Source organism: Ictidomys tridecemlineatus, chromosome 2 (assembly GCF_052094955.1).
Source record: "Ictidomys tridecemlineatus isolate mIctTri1 chromosome 2, mIctTri1.hap1, whole genome shotgun sequence".
In the NCBI taxonomy this organism is placed as follows: Eukaryota; Metazoa; Chordata; class Mammalia; order Rodentia; family Sciuridae; genus Ictidomys; species Ictidomys tridecemlineatus.
Genome location: NC_135478.1, coordinates 2,219,476 through 2,238,750, shown reverse-complemented (window position 1 = coordinate 2,238,750; position 19,275 = coordinate 2,219,476). Strand labels below are relative to the sequence as shown.

The 19,275-nt window shown below is 67.1% G+C and overlaps 1 protein-coding gene across 5 annotated transcripts in view; it reads right to left on the bottom strand.

Annotated features, from left to right (window-relative positions):
- The window catches only part of Tjp3 (tight junction protein 3), a 22,140-nt gene extending 2,865 nt beyond the window's left edge, over positions 1-19,275 (bottom strand). The window contains exons 1-16 of one of the 5 annotated variants that reach the window (XM_040291108.2): positions 19,146-19,275; positions 8,978-9,034; positions 8,773-8,891; positions 8,353-8,455; positions 7,848-8,199; positions 7,557-7,660; positions 6,389-6,548; positions 6,054-6,168; positions 5,457-5,515; positions 5,252-5,318; positions 4,919-5,075; positions 4,282-4,390; positions 3,915-4,149; positions 3,379-3,590; positions 1,987-2,082; positions 5-75 (exon numbers count right to left, since the gene is read on the bottom strand). In XM_040291108.2, coding sequence (XP_040147042.1) covers positions 5-75; positions 1,987-2,082; positions 3,379-3,590; positions 3,915-4,149; positions 4,282-4,390; positions 4,919-5,075; positions 5,252-5,318; positions 5,457-5,515; positions 6,054-6,168; positions 6,389-6,548; positions 7,557-7,660; positions 7,848-8,199; positions 8,353-8,455; positions 8,773-8,891; positions 8,978-9,025 — 2,007 coding nt within the window. In that variant the 5' untranslated portion in view covers positions 9,026-9,034; positions 19,146-19,275. Of the gene's footprint in view, positions 1-4; positions 76-1,986; positions 2,083-3,378; positions 3,591-3,914; positions 4,150-4,281; positions 4,391-4,918; positions 5,076-5,251; positions 5,319-5,456; positions 5,516-6,053; positions 6,169-6,388; positions 6,549-7,556; positions 7,661-7,847; positions 8,200-8,352; positions 8,456-8,772; positions 8,892-8,977; positions 9,035-11,838; positions 12,185-17,499; positions 17,630-19,145 lie in introns of those variants that run through there. The other 4 variants (XM_078033520.1, XM_078033526.1, XM_078033523.1 and 1 more) reach the window with 4 other exon arrangements.

Below are 19,275 nucleotides of genomic sequence, written 5' to 3'. Positions count from 1 at the left end.
TCACCTTCTCGGCAATCACCCTCACGGTGTCCAGTTTGATGATCTTGCTGGGACTGTCGGTCCTGGAGATGCTCTCTGGGGGGACAGGGCGTGCAGCACAAGAGGTGACCCTCGCCGCTCAGACCCATGTCCACCCAGCCCTCCCCTGCTCAAGAAGCCACCAGGACCCGAGTGCTCCTGAGGAAAAACCAGCGCTGCATCTGGGGCCCCTCCTGGGCTCCCTCGCCTCCCGAGCAGGACACTGGCCCTGGCCCTCGGCAGGCAGAGACACTGCACCTTGGGGACGAGGATCCCACAAAACCCTAACCACTCAAACGTCCTCGCTCCTGGGCGGCGTGGGTGAGCTCAGTGGTCAGAGCTCGCCTGGCCTCCGTGCGCCCTGGGGTCCTCCCCAGCACCGGCACCAGGGGAGGGGTCGCGGGCCAGACTTGGCCAAGAGCTGCAGGCCCTGACCCCCCGCCGTCCAGGTGGCTCCGTGGTGGTGGGTTTGCACGCCCCTGGGGTCTCGCCTGCCCTGCTCACTGCCGAGCTCTAGCTCAGGAGCCATCTCCCGAACACAGGACGCCCCGTCTCCAAATAAAGCTGCCTCGGCTCACTCATCACACCTGGTTCCGTGTGTTAAGGAGGATTCAGAGGGTCTACCTGGACAGACTGCCCAGGTTGATGAGGCAGCCTGGGGTGGCCTGGGAGAGGGCACGGGGGTCCCATGTCCTGTGTTGGCCAGATTCTCTCCCCCGGCACAGCAGCAGCAGCCCCGCAGCCCCTCCCCGGGACCTGGCTCCCCGGGACCTGGCTCCTCACCTGCCTCCTCACCTGCCTCCCAGCACCTGCCTCCCCGGGACCTGCCTCCTCACCTGCCTCCCAGCACCTGCCTCCCCGGGACCTGCCTCCTCACCTGCCTCCCCGGGACCTGCCTCCTCACCTGGCTCCCAGCACCTGCCTCCTCAGCACCTGCCTCCCAGCACCTGCCTCCTCAGCACCTGCCTCCTCACCTGGCTCCCAGCACCTGCCTCCTCACCTGGCTCCCAGCACCTGCCTCCTCACCTGGCTCCCAGCACCTGGCTCCCCGGGACCTGCCTCCCCGGGACCTGCCTCCCCAGCACCTGGCTCCCAGCACCTGGCTCCCAGCACCTGCCTCCCCAGCACCTGGCTCCCCGGGACCTGCCTCCCAGCACCTGGCTCTTCACCTGCCTCCCAGCACTTAGCTCCTCACCTGGCTCCCAGCACCTGGCTCCTCACCTGGCTCCTCACCTGGCTCCCAGCACCTGTCTCCTCACCTGTCTCCCAACACCTGGCTCCTCACCTGTCTCCCAGCACCTGGCTCCTCACCTGGCTCCCAGCACCTGTCTCCTCACCTGCCTCCCAGCACCTGTCTCCTCACCTGGCTCCCAGCACCTGGCTCCTCACCTGTCTCCCAGCACCTGTCTCCTCACCTGCCTCCCAGCACCTGGCTCCTCACCTGTCTCCCAGCACCTGTCTCCTCACCTGGCTCCCAGCACCTGTCTCCTCACCTGGCTCCCAGCACCTGGCTCCTCACCTGTCTCCCAGCACCTGTCTCCTCACCTGGCTCCTCACCTGGCTCCCAGCACCTGGCTCCTCACCTGTCTCCCAGCACCTGGCTCCTCACCTGGCTCCCAGCACCTGGCTCCTCACCTGGCTCCTCACCTGGCTCCCAGCACCTGGCTCCTCACCTGGCTCCCAGCACCTGGCTCCCAGCACCTGTCTCCTCACCTGGCTCCTCACCTGGCTCCCAGCACCTGGCTCCCAGCACCTGTCTCCTCACCTGGCTCCCAGCACCTGGCTTCTCACCTGGCTCCCCACCTGCCTCCCAGCACCTGGCTCCCCGGGACCTGCCTCCCCAGCACCTGCCTCCCCAGAACCTGTCTCCTCACCTGCCTCCCCGGGGCCTGGCTCCCCAGCACCTGGCTCCTCACCTGTCTCCTCACCTGGCCCCCAGCACCTGGCTCCCAGCACCCGTCTCCTCACCTGCGATCTCAAACTGCGCAGGCAGGTCTGCCGTCAGCTTGTGCATGGCAATGTCTGCCACGGGGCCCAGAATCACCACCGGGCGCTTGAAACTCGCTGAGGGCAGAGAACAAAGGCAAGAACCGGGATGTGTGCGGCAAGGGCCACTGCAGACTGTCCACCCCACCCCCACATCGGCCTCCGGCAGGGCCCTGGTGCCCAGCGAGGACCTCGTCTCTCAGTCTCCCTTGCAGCTAGGGACATTGGTGAGCTCTGGCCAATGGGATGCCAGTGGGGCTGCCGTGGGGGCTCCTGGGTCACTGTCCCCAGGGCAGAGCCCCCTCCCGGGCCCCCTGGGCTGGAGAGGACGCAGGGCAGGTGCGGCTCACAGTGGAGCGCTGGCCAGACACCCCTGACCCGGGTCAGCCCACTGGGACCCGGGGCCACCCTGGCCCGGCGCTCCTTTTCTAAGTGCAGTCTGATTGGCACACAGCCGTGTCCACGGGCTGCGTCCTCCTGTGCCTGCCTTCCCGCAGAGACCCCCTGGCCAGCCCTCCTCAGGACCGCTCGCTGGTCCCGGCCTAACAGACGGGAAGAAGACAAGAGGCACAGAATGTGTCCCGGGGACAGGCCGCCTGGGCCTGCTCTGCAGCAGGTCTCTTGTCACCCTTCCGTCCCCAGAACCAGTGCGGCTGCTGCCCGTGGCTCTGGGGGCCCACAGCTGGGCAGAGCCCTGGGGTCCACGTTGGGGTGGAGCGTGAGGGACCACTCTGGACACCTGTGCCTGCCCACAGGCTGGCTCACACACAGTCGAGAAGACTCCGCACCTGCACGGGGCTTTGTGGCACCACCCGCCCCCTCGCCTAGAACATGCCGTCCCCAAAGGGACGCAGCCGGGTGGCGGGGTGCAGGTCGGGCAGGCACAAGGCCCCTCTGGCACCGTCTCAGGTCGGCCCTGGCTGAGGTCATACTTGGGATACAGCAGTTAAACAAGTCACTGAAACTATCTCGACTCTTCTTCAGGTCACCCTGGTCCCTTGGTACCCTTGTCCCCACAGATACTGAGATCGAGATGCTGAGTCCCTTCTATAAAATGCCCGTGGCGTCTGCTCAGACCTGCTGGGACTTCTGGTCCCCTCGGGACAGTTACCCTGATGACAAGAAGAGTCTGCTTGTCCTGGAGGGACGTGTGACCCAGGGGCACTTTCGGGCCACAGTTGCAGAGCGGGCGGGCGACGCCAGGGGCTGGGCACTCCCCGACTCTGCTTCCTACTCCGCTCCTCTCGGAAACGGGTGGGAAACGGGTCAGACTTTAAGGGACCGCCCGGTCCTCTTCCCCCTGCTGCCTAAAGTGACCGGGAGCAGGCGTGCGGGCGTGAGCTGGCGGGGTGGTGTCCCTGTGTCCCCACCCACCTTCTCGCAACACCACGCGCTCATAGGGCGGGTAGCGGCCCTGCCTGGTCAGCGCGGACAGGTCCTCCCGGCTGCGCTGGGTCGTCTTCTTGGCTCCTCGACGGAGACCCCGCAGCCGCCAGAACTCGGCACGCGCATTGGAGGCCCCCGAGGGGCCGGGGCCCAGGCCCACTGCCCGCTGCGCAGCCTCCAGGCTGGCCAGCTGCTCGGCCCTGGGGAGAGGCACAGCCCTGAGCTGGGCAGAGTCCACCTGGAGACACCTTGCCCTGGCCCCCAGGTCCCCCGGGGTCCTCATGGCAGGGGAAGGCGGGCCAGAGTCAGGGCCCAAGACCACGCTGCTGCTCCGGGGCTGGGGAGGGCCACGGACTGTCCCCGGCCATGGGCTCCCAGCTGACCCAGGAGATGGGTCTTGTTGCTCAGGGTCTCTGCTGTCACTGGCTGCTGCAGCCACGGGGAGCCGCTCAGGGCCACCGAGTGCCCCCGGTGAAGACCCACGCGCAGCGGGAGCCGAGGCGGGGCCGGGGGCAGGGACCCACCTGCTCTGGTTGGGAATGAGGCCGCGCTCCTGCTCCCGCAGGTCCCGGCCCATGCGCGCCGCCAGCCAGTGGCCTCCGCGGTGACCCGGCCCAGGGCCTGGGTAGAGCGTGTCCACCACGTGGAAGACGTCGCCCCGCGTGAAGCCCAGGCCCGAGGGCGGGCTCGGCTCCAGCTCGAAGTGCGTGCGGACGTAGAAGGAGTCGCCCACACGCGACTGCACCATCTTCTGGAAGACTGGGGACGAGTGGGACGGAGGGGGACGGAGGGGGACGTGAGCTCCTCCCAGGGCCCGGGCCAGCCTCCCCAGGGACCTCCGGGGCCGCATCCTGCAGCGTGGGTGGCCCCTGCCCAGCGCCGGCCACTCACTGTCCTGCTTCCGCTGCATCAGCAGCGCCACCTCCTCGCCCGGCGGCAGCCCCAGCAGGAACTGCACGGCCTCCTCCCGCGTCAGGTTCCGGAAGGACGTCTCGTTCACCTGCCAGGGAGGGCGGAAAGGAGAGTGCCCGGCTGCCCTCGGGCCTCCTCCCAGGGATGGCCGCCCTGGAGACCGAGACACAGAAGCTGGGGCAGGACCTGCTCAGTGCACGCACAACCAGTGACAGAGACACGGGGACGGGACTCGAAGGAGTAGGGGCAGCTGGACAGTGGCCATGCCTGTCAGCCCGGCCACGTGGGAGGCTGAGGTGAGAGGGCTGCGGTTGGAGGCCAGCCTCAGCAACTCAGTGAGACCCTGTCTCAAACATAAAAAGGGCGGGGGCGGGGCTCAGGGGTCAGTGCTGGCCCGGCGTGTGGGAGGCCTGGGCTCTGTCCCCAGCCCCTGATCAAGGAAGAAAGACCAGGGGCAGGCGCGGGGCAGGTCCCGAGGCCCTCAGCCAGCGTCCAGGGAGGGGTCGAGGCGCCATGGTGGGGACAGGGTCAGGGGGCACGCACACGGCTCCCACTGGACGCGAGGGTGGCCGAGGGAAGACGCGTGGGCGTGAGGTGCCGGGGAGGCCCGCGTCACCTGCAGGATCTGGTCTCCGGCCTGGATGTCCTGCCCGTCGGCCGGGCTGCCCGCCTGCACCCCTGACACAAAGATGCCCACGTCGTTGCCGCCGGCCAGCCTCAGCCCGATGCTCGCGCCTTTGGGGAAGCGGACCACCCGCGTGTCGGGGCTGTACCTGCAGGAGGCCGGGGTCAGCCAGCGCGACGGGAGGGACCCTCACCCCCGCCTCGGTCTCCCACCGAGCCCCACGTGCCGGTCCCCTGCAGCCACTCAGGAGACAGGACAGCGCCGCGGGGGAGGTGCCCTGGGAGGTGGCAGTTGGGCCGCTGGGCTGGCCTCCGGGGTACACACCCGCGGTCCTCCAGGCCCTGGTGGCTGGGCACCCTGTAAAGGTCATAGCTGCTCCCCGAGGGCGAGTCTGAAAGGGAAAGGCCACTCCTTGTCCCCGGCGCCCACTGTCCCCGGCTCTCCGCAACTCGCGCCACCTCCTCCCTGGCTGGGACCAGGGAACCCAGGGCAGGGTGCTCAGAGTCACGGCCACCCACCTCTCACCCACCTCGGTCCAAAAAGGTCCTGGGATCCACCGGCCCTTCCTGCCGAGGCCGCGGGTGCTCCCTGGAGGGGACCAGGTCCCGGTCAGGAGGCCTTTAGTGGGTGTGGCTGGTGGCCCAAGTGGGCCTCTCACCCCCGGCTGAGTCCCCGTCACCCTCCCAGGACCCGGGCTGCGCCCGCCCAGTGTCACTTTATCACGGACGACCTCCTGGGGGTGCGTGGATGGGGCGTCGTCCCCGGCACACCCGGGCGCAGAAGCCCTACGGGGTGGGGGACGGTGCTGTAGGCGGGGCTCTGCTGGGCCAGGTCCTCAGGAGAGGAGGCCAGCGCTGCCGTCCCCTGCCCTGTGAGGACACAGTGGGGCTGTCTGCCAGCCAGGAGCAGAGAACAGAATCGCCACCACCTTGACCCTGTCCTCCCGGACCATGGGCAGTGGACTCCGGCCGCCGCAGCCCCGAGCCTACCACGCAGGTCCAGCAGCCCTGTGGACAGTGACCGGCGCCCACGGGCACAGCAGGGCTGGACATGTAAGACCCACCCTTGCAGCTGCCCTCCTGGGAACCACTGAGCCGGCGCCCCCTCCTCCCGCCCAGGTACGCACACGGGCGACTCCGCTGGGCTGCCCTCCGGACTCTGCGGCCTGTGCGCCTGCCGGGGGGGTGGCGGGACGTGAGATGGGGGCGCCTGGGACAGCTCCGAGGTGAGGTCCGAGATGTCTGTGGGCGAGGGGACGCTCGTCAGCCAGGGCCATACCCACCAGGCCAGATGGACACGAAGGCTCGAGACCAGTAGGAGCCTCCATGAGAAGATCAGCCTCGGGAGGCTCCAGCCTCCATGTGCTGTGTGGCCTTGGGCAGGTTCCTACCACTCTCTGAGCCAGGGGCAGGCTGCTGGCTCATGCCTGGCCCGGTCTGGGGCTGCCTCCTGACCCCTCACCTTCCAGGACGGAGCTGTCACTGTCACTGACTGCAGGTGGGATGTTCACCAGGAACTGCCCCCGATCCCTGAGCACCAGCAAAGTCAACTGCCCTTCCGACTTCTCGATCAGCCGCCTGGTGTCGCTCAGGGACAGGTTCTCGCTGGACACGCCATTGATCTGAAAGGGACCGAGAAGGAGGAACAGAAGGAGAACATGAGGCTGGGTGGGGAGGAGGGCCCAGAAACCCTCTCCAGGGGCACTAGAAACACTCACTCCCCGGGACAAAGGTCGGAAGGGCACTTCTGTTTGGTCCTGGGGATTGAACCCAGGGGCGCTTCGTGACTCAGCCACCCCCAGCCCTGCTTATACTGTGTTTAGAGACAGGGTCTCTCTGAGTTGCTTAGGGCGTCACTAAGTTGCTGAGGCTGGCTTTGAACCTGCGGTCCTCCTGCCTCAGCCTCCGAGCCTCTGAGATCACAGTGTGCCCCGAGACCTGGACTCTTGCTGTGGATGGAGGCCAACAACAGAGAAACAGCTTCCCCCTGAGGGCCAGGGGCCTGGGGGGAGAGAAACAGGTGGAGCCTCCTGGCCTCTGTGTGAGGAGCGGATCTGAAGGTGAAACCAGGGCCTCTCAAGCAGAAGGCGAGGGGTGGGCACCTTCTGAAGCTGGGAACAGACCCCGCGGCGGGTCAGGAACGGGTCCTAGGAAGGCTCCCCTGGGGAGCGTCTGTTCCCAGCCATCCGGGGGACTGAGAGTTTCTAGTGCCCCCACCAAGTTATCTGTTTCTAGTCTCTGCCCCAGGCCACTAGAAACAGACAGTTCTTCAGGATCGCTAGAAACAGACAAGTCTAACAAGCCCCCAGAAGCAAACAGCTGGAAGCATCTAGAGCCCTGCACCAGGAGCAGCTTGAGGTCCTAGGTCCCAGCTGTGGGCCGTTAGCCCCCCGCCAGCACGGGCGGTCCAGGGCTCAGCACTGCAGCCAGCAGGCCACAGGGTACTAGAAATGTCCAACCCAAGGGGACCCTAGAAACCGACATTTGGCTGTGGTCCCACACCAGTGAATGGAGGGGAGTTGGTACCCGGCCACCTCCAGCCACACAGAAGGAAAACGGTTTGGGGACTGGTTCTGCCACCTCACTGAGTGACTCGGGGCACCGCCCTGGCCTCGGTCTCCCAGGCTCACCTGCAGGATAAGGTCTCCTTCCTGCAGCCCACGGTGCCGGGCGGCCAGGCCGGACTCGGTGATGTGCTTGATGAAGATCTGGCTGCCCAGCTTGACCCCAAACTCTGCAGGGGGACGGGGGGACTGAGGCCGTGTCTGGGCACCGTCCCCGGGCCCGGTGACCCAACTCAGGGTCCCTGGCTGCCCCTTCTGCAGCGGGAGGGGACGTGGCCTCGGGTTTGCAGGGGAGGACACAGACGTTGGGGGCCCTCGCGTGGGGCCACACGTGGACACCAGCCGGCGGCCACTCACCCTCGCTGTCCTTCCTCTTCACCAGGACCGACTTCAGGGGCTTCATTAGCACGTCCTGCCGCGGCAGCCGCTTGAAGCCCGACACCAGGGCCAGCCCGGGGGCCTCGGAGCCCCCGCCCGGGCTCCTGCGCCCACGGCTGCTGGCCCGGCTGCGGCGGCCAGCCCTGGCCCGGCGGGAACGCTCGCCCCGGGAGTGGCCAGAGCCGCTGGACGAGTCACCCTCGTAGCCCTGGCCGTGGTCAGGCTCCTCCAGCCGCCTAGGCCCGTCCTCCTCGTCTGAGTCCGGGTGCCCCGGGCTAGAGGGGCTGGCCTTGGTGGCTGGCAGCTGGACCCTCCGGGGACGCTTCACTGTCTGTCGGGGTGTGGACAGGAGAGGTCAGTGGGCAGGAGGGCTTAAGGCTGGGTGCCCCGGGGACCCACGGGGCCTTGAGCCAGCGGGAGCCCGGGCGGCCAGCAGCGGGGGCCGGCGAGGCGGAGGACAGCACCCGGGCAGGGGCGCACTCACCACGTTGGCGACCTTGGCGCAGGTCCGGAGGATCTGGATGACGAAGGCGGACGAGACGCTCTCCACGGAGACCCCGTTCACCATCACGATGTGGTCGCCCGTCCTGCGGGGACGCGGCTCAGGAGGGGCCGCGGGGACCCACCCCGGCCTCCCGGGCCTCCCGGCCACGTCCTCCTCCCACAGGCACCACCTGGAGCAGAGGGCGCCTGACCCTCCCTCGCCGGCCTCTGAACCTGGCCCCCGTGGGGCTGGGCTGGGCCCTGGCGGGGCCATCTCCATGTCCATCCGGCCCCAGGAGCCTCCCTCCCGCCCTGAGGGTTTCCGGGGTTCTCGCTCCCGCAGGGCCCAGGGCCACAGGTCCCCAAGAACGGCAGGGAGGGCCCAGGGAAGGAGGACGGGCCCAGGCCCCCAGGTCCTCACAGCAGCCTGCCCTCGGCCGGCCCTCCGGGCACCACGTCAGACACCACCACGGATCCCCCGGGCGCACTGGGACGGTCCCGGCCTCCGGAGATGGCTATGCCGAAGCCCCGGCGGGGGTCCTGGGGAGAGGCCAGAGGGATTGGCCCAGGTCGAGGGGTCCCGCCAGGAGCTGGGCAGGGCCACCTGGTGCTGGACGCAGCCTCACCTTGCACAGCGTGGCCGTGTGCTGCTCCCAGATGGTCAGCGCCTCCATGCTGGCCACCTGGACAGAGGGGCAGGAGGTGGCGTTAGGCCTCGCAGGCCGCAGAGCAGGTTTGGGCTCCTGTCCCGACCCCCTCCCCCTGGTCAGCCTGGGACCTCGGTTTTCCTACCTGCAGGATGGGTTTGCCTCGGGGGATGCCTCCGCCCCCATCCTGGCTCACAGACACCACAGAGCCACCTCCACCAGGTCCCCAGTGCCCTTCCTGCCCTTCCTGCCGCAGCCACAGAGGGCCCACAGCCCTCAGGGACAAAGCCCAAGTCCTCCCTGTGGCCCAGGAGGCCCCGTGCGACCTGCCAGGCCCCTCCCCGGCTCTTCCTCTGCAGCCACGCAGAGCCTCACTGGCCCTCCAACACGCGGGCTCCCCCTGCCCCAGGGCCTTTGCATAGCTGTGCCCTCCCCCTGGAGCACCCCAAACCCTCCAAGATGTCTGCTCACACGTGGCCTCCGGGGTAAGATGGGCCCTGACCACCCCGTTGGGAACTGCAGCCCCTCCCGCGGGACACACCCCTGTCCCCCTGGGGCCCCTAGTCTTTCCTCTGTTCGTGTCTATCTCCTTCTATCCAGAACGCGAGTCTGGAGGAAGAGAGGAAGAGAGGCCATGGTCACAGCCCTCTGACCACACCCAGGCCACGCGGGCTTCCAGAGGTACGCGCTCACGGGTCAGTGAGGGACAGAGGGCCCGCATCCCCCTCACACAGGAGGAGAGAAGGCACGGGAGGGAGGGCAGGAGGCAGGGCAGGGGCTCTGTCTCCACCAGGCACCCAGCGAGCGCACCGGCCCTTTCAGATTCCCACCGAGAAGCTGCGGAGGCTGGCCTGAACCTGCGCTCCGCCTGCCTCGGCCTCCCAGCCATGGGCCAGGGAGATTCTGTTACTTTCAGGCCCTGAGCAACTGGCAGTGAAGCGGGTCCTGGACCCCCGCACACCCCCCCTCCCTCTGACCAGCCCGGGTCGGGGCCTGAGGTGTCACAATCTGGGTCTCCCCTACACGTTCCCCAGGTGGGCTTCCAGGTGGGCAGGCAGGGACTCTAGACCAGGCCTGCGGAGGGCCCAGCGGGTGGGCAGCCCCCTCAGAGGCTCCTCCTGAGAAGCCTGTGCTGCCGGCTCAGGGCCGTGTGTGGAGAGGAATGAAGGAGGAGGCCACCCGCCCCCGTGGGGTGTGAGTGGCCACAGCGTTTAACCCCAGAGACTGCAGGAAGCCACCTGCCTACATCCTATTTCACACATGTACAAAGGAGGCCCAGAGAGGCTCGGCAACTTTCCCAGGGTCCCACAGCACAGTGGGGAACCCTGGCACGGGACCCTGAGCCCAGCGTCACCTTCGGTTACTGCTGTTTGGCTTCTGAACTTATTTTTCAAACAGTCTCTAGGACGCGGTGGAGTGGCTCTGAGGCAGCACTCTGCACACTGCCCTGCCCCCTTGGCATTCCCCTTTACTTTAAGACACCCCTAGGGGCCAGGCCTTTGGGGGCGGGGCAGGTGGCAGGGGCCTGTCCCTGCTTGCTGGAGTGGGCTGTCTCCCTGGACACCACAGCTTGGCCGGAACCCCGGGCCCCCATGCCCCGGCATTAAGCCCAACAGGGCCCACCTCAGCTTGGCTCCACTCCAGCTGTCCCCTGTGCCGGGGACATCCTGGGACTTGAGGAGTCCCCTTGGCCACCAGATGACTGGTCCCCTGGGCCCCCAGGACGCTCCCTGCTCTCGGTACCTGTTCTTATCCACCCTCTGAACCCATCCTCACTCCATCACCTGGAGGTAAGTCTGTCCTTCCTCTGGGCCCTCCCAGAAGCCACCTAGCTCCAGGGCAAACTCCTAGTCACCCCTCCCAGCCCAGGGCCCCGACCCCCCACCCCTCCCTCCGGACCAGCCCCATCACCTGGGTCTGGGACCTCAGAATCTGCTGTCTCCCCTACCGGGTCCCCAGCCTGGGAGCTCCCGGTGGGCAGGCTGGGGGCTGGGGACTGCTGCCTGGTCCCCACAGGACTGGCGCTGGGAGAACTGAGAGCAGGTGAAGGTGGAAGGACTCCAGCAGGTGTGGCCCCGCCCGCTCAAGGTGAGCTGCGGGGAGCTGTCCCCGCCCCTGCGGGACAAACACCGGGAGGCGACGCCCCCAGCCCCCGGGCACGCGGCTGCTGCCCGCTCCCACCCCTCCCCTGCCCCCAGGAACAATGGCAGGGAGGGAGGCTGGGGGACTGACTCCGGGCTTGGGAGGGGACCCGGCAGTTCCTCGCAGCCTGGAGGCAGCGAAGACGGGGACCAGACCCGCCCGCGCCGGAGCCGGGCGGAGTGGTTACGCCAGGCGTGGCGCTGGGGTCACCCTGGGGGCGGTGCGAAGGAGCTGGGCGCTCGGGCTCCGCTCCGGCCAAGCCCTCGGGCACGACGCCGCCCACCGACGGCTCGGTACACAGTAGGCGCCCCATAAGCGGCGGCTCAGTGCCCGCAGCCGGGCCGGAGGTCTCGCGGGACACTCGCTGCCGCCGCGCGCTTGAAACCCCTCCCCGGACCCTCCCCACGGACCGGGGGACAGGGCGCGGGCCGGCGCTGACCGCCCCGAGGCCAGGCATCGCGGTGGGCAGAGGAGGCGGAGCTCGAACCCGGACCCCGGGGTAACCGCGGCGGGGAAGGCCTCGGGCGGCGTTTGGGGCCAGGGTCGCCCTCGCTCCCCGCGGTGCAGCCCGCGGCTGGCGACCACCTTCCCCTTCCGTCGGCAGGTGGAGGGTCGGGGGTCCCGGGTCCGACTCCTGAGCCGCCCTCGCCTGCGCCCCACCGGATCCCCACCCGCTGCGGCCGCGGCGAGCTACTTGCCTGGAATCTCACCGCCATGGTCCACCCTGGGGCTCGCCCGCTGCCCCGGCCGCGAGGGCCTGGAAACAGACAATCGGACCCCACGCCGGGGTAGGGGGAGAGGCTCGAGAGGGTCGCGGCCCGGTGCGGACCCGCTCTCGCCCTCCTCCACCCGCTCGGCGGCTCCGGTGGCACCTGCCCTCTTCCTCCTCAGGTCCCGGCCCGCCCCGCCCCGGCCGGACACGCCCCCGGGAAGCCGCGAGGGCCGTCTGGGCCCCCTCCCTCCATCCAGGTTCCAGGCCCGGGGCGGGAACTCCGGGCCGGACTTTCCGCGCAGCCGAGCCCTCGCCGGCGGCTGGGGCCGGAGCCCCGCAGGACCCGGCTGGGAGGAAGACCCGGCAGGGGGTTGCCGCTCGGAACGGAGCCGGAGACTTGGGAGGTTTTCCCATCCGCGAAAGGGGCACTTTTCGAGGTTCATCTGGGAGGCCTCCCGGACCAGGAGCTTGTGGTGCTTCCCGGGCCACCCCGTCCCCAGGAGACCAGTCTCCAGGAAGTTCGCGCGGTTTCACAGGGAAACCGAGGCCTGGGAGGCCTGCAGCACGGCCTTTCTCCAGAGGCACCTTGGCCAGCACCGAGGCCCCTGGGCACCCACCTGCCCAGACCCCAGCTGCAGAGGGAGGCCGAGGAGGGGAGCGGCCGGCGCAGGAGGGAATGCCCTGGGCTCCGGGAGAGAAGGTGGGCCTCACCCTCCCAGGTGGTTGGGAAGGTAGGAACGAGGAAGGGTCGCCCGGGCCAGCAGAGCTGCTACCTGGGGTGGCGGCAGGAGTGACCTGCGCTGGGAGCTGGCAGTGACTCCTCCCAACAGGGCTTCCCACGGGAAGAGAAAGACACCTGCGCCCAGCTGTGGCCACGCCCGCCTGCCCCTGGGGCTTCGGGGTTGGTGGTGTCCAGGCTGGGAGGAGGCACTGCAGGTAGGGTTTTGAGAGCCGGTCAAGGGTGTGCCAAGGAGAGAGTGAAAACACGAGGCCAGCCGTAATCCCAGCAGCTCAGTGAGGCAGAGGGTCACAAGTTCAAGGCCAGCCCCAGGGAAGTTAGGGAGACCCAGTCTCAAAATAAAATAGAAGTTTACAGAGCACCCAGGGTGTAGCTTAGCGGTGGAGCGCTTGCCCGCGTGTGCAAGGCCAGCCCCTCAATCGGCTGGAAACTTTGAAGGCCCCCAAAATGACTTCTCACCCCTTCCTGAAATTCTATCCAAAACACCAGTCCAAGGGTCCTCAGGGACCCCTCCACCGCCTACTAGAATAAGCCCCTCCCAGAGCGCCTTCTGGAGGCCTCCTGGGAGCTTCAGGGCCGAAGGACTCAAATCCCAGCCTTTTCCCCTCTTCACTGTGTGACCACAGGGAAGTTACTTCCCCTCTCTGTGCATCAATTTCCACTTTGTAACTGGGAGAAATAATGGCTCCTACATCAGAGAGTGGACTGGAAGATTAAAGGGGGCCTGGAGTAAGACAGTAATGTGACCCACCACCCCATGCCACTGCCTCCCAGTGCAAGCAGCGGACCAGCCCTGCACCCCAGTTTCCCTTCTGTAAATGGCGGTGTTGACTGAACCTGCCTCAGGCTGGGCCCAAGCCACAGAGGCAGGGTCTCCCGGAGCTCTGCACAGCGGCACAGTAGACAGCGAAAGGCCCAGAGATGGCCCGAAGCTCCCTGGGTGCTCAGTAAATGGCCCGCAGCCCATTCTCACCCAATGCAGAACGCCTTCCCCTGGGCTAGGGCTGGGGCTCTGGGTCGACCCTCAGCACCACATAAAGCAATAAAATCAAGGCTCGGTGTCCATCTACTTCTACTAAAAAGAAATTAAGAACACCTTCAGGGCTGGGTGGGCCTCGGGGCAGAGCACTTGCCCCGGTGTGTGAGCGCTGGGTTCCACTCTCAGCACCACCTAAAAAGAAATGAGTAAAATACACCCTCAAAAGACACCACCTTCCACCCAAACTCGGGCTTGCTGAGCACCTACTGGACAACCACTGGGGGCAGCACCGCGGGTGGGGGGCTGCCGACCCCCTGAACAGCTGCCGGCCCCACCCGGGAATCCAGGCTGCACCTGCTGGGAGTCCAGCTGGCGACAGACACCGGCGGCAGGTGGCTGTGCGTGGGTGCTGGCCTGGCAGCACGGGATGCGGGCTCTGTTCGATCCCCAAAACCAGGGTCTCTGGCGGGGAGGGGACACTTGGTGTCTCAAGGTTTCTGCAGCTGAAAATGGCCCCTGGCGGGGACAGGCAGGGCTCTGCTCAACGCCCTGCAGGGCTGAGAGACGGTCCCCTGCAGGTCGCTGTGGCGGGAACCCGAGGGCGGGGAGGGCGGGGCGGGGCTGCCGTCCCCGCGGGGCGTGTCCTCCGGAGGGCGGGGCCCTGGCGGCTGGTGGGGGGCAGGGGACGCAGGCTGTTTGACTGTCCCTGGGCCGGGGGAGGTTGGGGTCACCCCCGTGACCTACCGGGTCTGTCGGAAACCCAAGAACACCCTGAAGAAACAGCAGCCCGCTGGGCTCTGGCCCGTTGCTTTAGCATTTATGGAGCGCCCACTGTGTACACAATGCCCAGCCGATGAGACGGGTCTTGCAGGGACACAGTCCCTGCCTCAAGAAAGCCTGTGGTCCCCAGGGAGACAGATGGTCCTGGGAGAGTCAGAGGGGAATGAGGCGCAGGAGGACTCCTGAGAGCCGCCCTGAGGAGGTGGCCCTGGCCTGGGTTGTGACAGGAGAGGCCAGGTGACAGGCACCCAGGCCGAGGGCAGTTAGACAGCAGGAGGGGCAGAGGGCCCTGGGACTGGGGGAGGTGCTCCCGGCTGAGGGCCTCTGTGCAGAGGCCGGGGCAGGAGGAGGCACAGCTAGAGCCCAGGGCTGCAGCGAGGACAGGTGGACAGAGGGGAGGGAGGCTGGGGGGAGGACACAGGTGGAGCCAGAGAGGCGGAGCCAGGGAGGACGCAGGTGCTCACAGGTGCCCTCTGGTGGCTGCAGGGAGGAAGGCTTGGGTGAGGCAGGAGCGGCAATCGGGCGCAGGGCGGAGGGTCCAGGTGGAGGCAGGAGAGGGGCCATGGGGTGGACCCTTGGGACTTTGGAATCGCAGCGCCTGGGAGGGGTCCCCGAGGATCATGGGAGACAGGGATTCCCGGCCTCGCGAAGGCTGAGGTGAGCTTCTCGTGCGGGGACATTTAGCGGTAGGAAGGAGAGGGGAAGGGACACGGCTCTGGGGAGGTCAGTAGAGGCCTGGTGTGGACGGGGCAGGACAAGGCCCAGGCCTGTGGCTTCTCCTGCTTTTCTCGTGACTTGTTTTAAATCGTCCCAGGACAGTGGGCCTGTCCGCGGGGCCCAGTGACTACGTCCACAGAGCGCAGACAGGACAACTGCCATGTCCATCCCCTGAGCCTTCCGCCCGCTCCTGGCTGGACCAGAGGGACCCACTGGCCTGGACGGCACCCCGTGCTGCCGCCCAGCCCTAACGAGCCTTGTCCCCGCCGGCTGGCCGCACGGGCGTCATTTGTCAGGAATCGTGCGGGGCGCCGTGGCACGTGCCTGACACCCACGCAGCTCAGGAGGCTGAGGCAGGAGGATCGTGAGTTCAAAGCCAGCCTCAGCAGTATAGCGAGGCCCCCTGCAACTCAGTGAGACCCTGTCTCTAAATAAAATATAAAAGGGGGGGCCGGGGGTACAGGTCAGCTGGTAGAGCGCTTGCACACAAAAAAGGGAGGGGGCTGGGGGCGTGGCTCGGTGGTTGAGTGCCCCTGAGTTCAGTCCTCGGTGCAGAAAGAAGAAGCACCACATGAAGTGAAGCCCAGAATCCTGTGCTCCCATGGCCCTCCCTGGCACGCGTGTCCTGGCTACCCCTGGGGCCACCTGGGGGGACCAGGAGCAGGTCCCTGCCCCCACCCAGCTGGGGGGTCTTGCCTGTCCTTAGGGTCCGTCCTCCTGAGGCCCCGCCGTCCCGACGGTGGGGTAGGTGGGGAGACTTTCCCTGGGGGCTTCTCTGGGGGCTGGGGAGCCCTGGGCGGGCGGGGGTCCAGGAGCCAGCCAGGGTTCCAAGGAAGGCCAGGCTCCGGGAGCAGCAGGACCTGCCACGAGTCTCGTGGGAAGGGAGGGATGTCCCGGGGTTGGCCTTGCTGGGTCCCCCAGGGTCTGGGGCGCCTGACGGGGTGCAGGTGGGCAGAGGCTGCCTGGACTCGCCCAGGGCTTGCTCCTCCCCTCAGGGCCCCACAGGAAAGGTAGGCGAGATATGGTGTCCTGCTGCTGGAGGCACGTCCACCCCCAAGTGGTCCACACTGCACCTCTGACCTGGGCAGCAGCCGGGTGCAGGCCCACAGCGCTGACCTCTGGCTCCCAGCCCCGGGGCCCACCACCAGGACCCGCCCCGTCCTCAAGTACTCCAGGGCCACGCCTGACTCTGCCCTTATAAGTGCACTGCTCAGCGTCTTAGAGGGCTCCCCAAGACTATGTATTCACTTATGGAGCACCTACTGCATACCAAACCCCATCCCGTGGTGAGGCCCGCACGGGCTGGGAGGAGATGCTGAACAGAGAGGCCCCCACCCAGGGCGCACAGACCGCCAGCTGGGCTCCTGCTCGGGAGCGCCCTGCAGCTCCCCGGTGTGCCCTCGAGGGTCAGCGTGGAGTGCCCGCCAGTCCAGCCCTGGCCCCTCTGGTCATCTGTGCTTCTCCTTGTCTTTGAGCCACTTGGGAACCGGGTATATGGCTGCAAACGGCGGAGAGTTCAAATGCAGATCACTTTGTCCTGGGGAGACTGCAGCTGACCATCCAAGTGGCCTTGACCAGGCTTGCTGTCTGTGGGCCCAGGTCACCCCGACGGCAGCGTGTGTGTGTGTGACGCGGGATCAGCCTGTGACCCCCGCTCCCAGTGGATGGGTGACTTCAGAGCACTCCAGGTGCCACCTGCTCAGCCTTCACCTTCTTGTTTATGGGATGAACCCAGGGCCCTGCTCGGGAGCCGCCCCAGCCCAACCCTTGACCTTTCAGAAAGGAGGCTGACCAGGAGGCCGGTGGCTCCGCCCTGGCACCCAAGGTGTCCCTCAGTCCCCTCCCTGCCTGTCACTCTGCCCCCGTCTGTTTTTTGTTATCTAAGTTCTTTTTGACAGTGGTGCTGGGGACTGAACCCAGGGCCCTCACCTGAGCCACACCCCAGCCCTATTTTGTATTTCACTTAGAGACAGGGTCTCCCGGAGCTGCTCAGGGCCTCAGAGTCGCTGAGGCTGGCTGGGAACTCCATCCTCCTGCCTCGGCCTCCCACGAGCCACTGGGACGACAGGTGTGGCCACCCCACGCCGCTCCCCATCTTAACCCTCCGCCTCCTTCCTCATCACGCTGGGTGTCTGCCGCCATCAGCACAGGCCACGGTTTACCAAAGTCTCTCCAGAATCTGCCCCCTCCGGGAGCAGCCCAGTCCATCCACCTGGTGCCAGTTCCCGCCCTCACTCGCAGCCTGTCCTCCCCACAGCAGCCACTGGAGGGCGCGAAGGAGCAGCTGACTCGGAGCCCTCGGGATCCCCTCTGGCTCCCACCTCCCTCTAGGTCAAAGCCAAGTCCTCCCAGGGCCCCCCAGGCCCTCTCTGCCTCCCCTCCTTCTCTCTCCCCTCCTCCCTCTGTCCTAGCCACACGGGCTCCTTCCTTACTGTGCCCACAAGATGCCAGTCTCGGTCCTGCCCCTGGGCCTCTGCACACGGGTGCCCTCGGCCTGGGCCTGGGTTTGGCCGGCTGTTCAGGTTCTCGGAGTCTGTGCACAGATGCCAGCGGCTCAGTGCCTTCACCTTTCTACATAACGTGGGGCAGGGCTTGCATGAAGGCCTGGTTCCGGCTCCAGCTCCGTGGAAACAGAGTAAAATAGGATCCGCCACCCTTGACGCCGTTTGTGGCACGATTTCTTTACTGGTTCTGTTTCTGTCTTCTCCCTCAAGACCCCCACAGGAGCAGGGGTCTTGACTGTCTCATTCACTGCTGTACCCCAATAGTCACGAACTGCGCACCTGGCATGCAGTCAGCGCTCAATTAATGCCAATTCACTGCAAAGCAGCCCTGCCCCAGCCAGGCCTCCCACTGACCTCGGCCATTCCAAAGGGTGTCAGGCTGCACCCTGAGCCAACACTGCTCCCTGGCGCCTGGCCAGGCTGAGGAGGAAGGACAGGAGCCCAGACTCCCTGCTGTGGACTTTCCCCAGGACTCGGGGCCACGCGGAAGTGCTGGGCCCAGCAGGCAGGACTTTTTCAAGATGTTGAACGTGGGGCATTGGTTGGGGGACAGGGCCAGCCTCCAGGCCACCCCCCTGCTGCATCTGGGCTCTTGTCTGCATGACAATCCTACTTTACTGTTCAGCCCCGGGTAAGTGGCTGCCCTCTCTGAGCCTGGATTCCTCTCTGTAAAATGGGGTATCAGATGGAGCTGTGCGACTGGCCTTGCGTTCTGAGTTCCGAGCGTGGTGGGACGGCTCCCTTGGAGCCCTGCGTGCCCTGGCACCTGCTACTGCTCTGCTGGAGGCCAGGGAGGAGAGGGGCCAAGGCAAAGCTCTGAGGGCCTGGGACTCCTCCACCCCCAGGCTCTGACCCAGGGCTCAGGCATCCGTCCACGCCCTGGCCACAGTGCCCCGGGCCACCCCCAGCGCCAGGCCCGCTCTGTGTCCCAGGCCAGGGTCGTGGCCCCTCCCACCCCAGAGCCGCGAGGTGCAATGGGACAGTGGCCTCTCTGGGAAGCTATCTTTGTTCTCCCATTTGGGAGCAAATGACCCAGAGAAAACATTCCTGTCCCCCAAGTCCCAACCCCCCGACCTGGGGTCCTCACCTTCCATTTTCTGCTGCCCCTGTCCACTGCCCACTGCGTTGGGTCCCACACCAGCCCACTCCCCAGCCCCCGAGGTCCCCGCGGTGGGCCACCAGGGTCAGGAAGCACTGGGAGGCTGGGCCAGGTGGGAGGCTGGGCCAGGTGGGGGGCTGGGCCAGGTGGCAGGTGCCTGCCGCCCCTGCGCTGGTCTGGGGTAGGGAGGGAGGGCCAGCCTAGTGGGCCTGAGGACCATCCCTCCTCCATTTGGGGAATGGAGGGAGGCCCACAGTGTCCCCTGGCTGCCTTCGCCCCAGCACCTCCTGGGCCAACAATGACCCTTTTAAGGCTCCCCGTGTGCTGGGCAGGCTGCCAGGGGCAGACAATCCCTCAGAAACTGTGTCAGGCCCGGGGAGGGGCAGCCGCGCTGGGGGAGCAGGGCAGCGGGGTCCCAGGCCGCGAGGCGTGGGGAGCCGCACTACTTGGATGCGCAGAGCGGGTGGGGACTTACCTGTCTGGCAGCCGGCGGGACCCCGGAGGTGGCGTTGGACCTGGACGTACCACCTGGACGGCCTGGGGAGGGGGAGTGGAGCGGCGGCTGGGCTCTGCCTGTCGCCGGACTGGTCCTCCCGCGGGCAGCG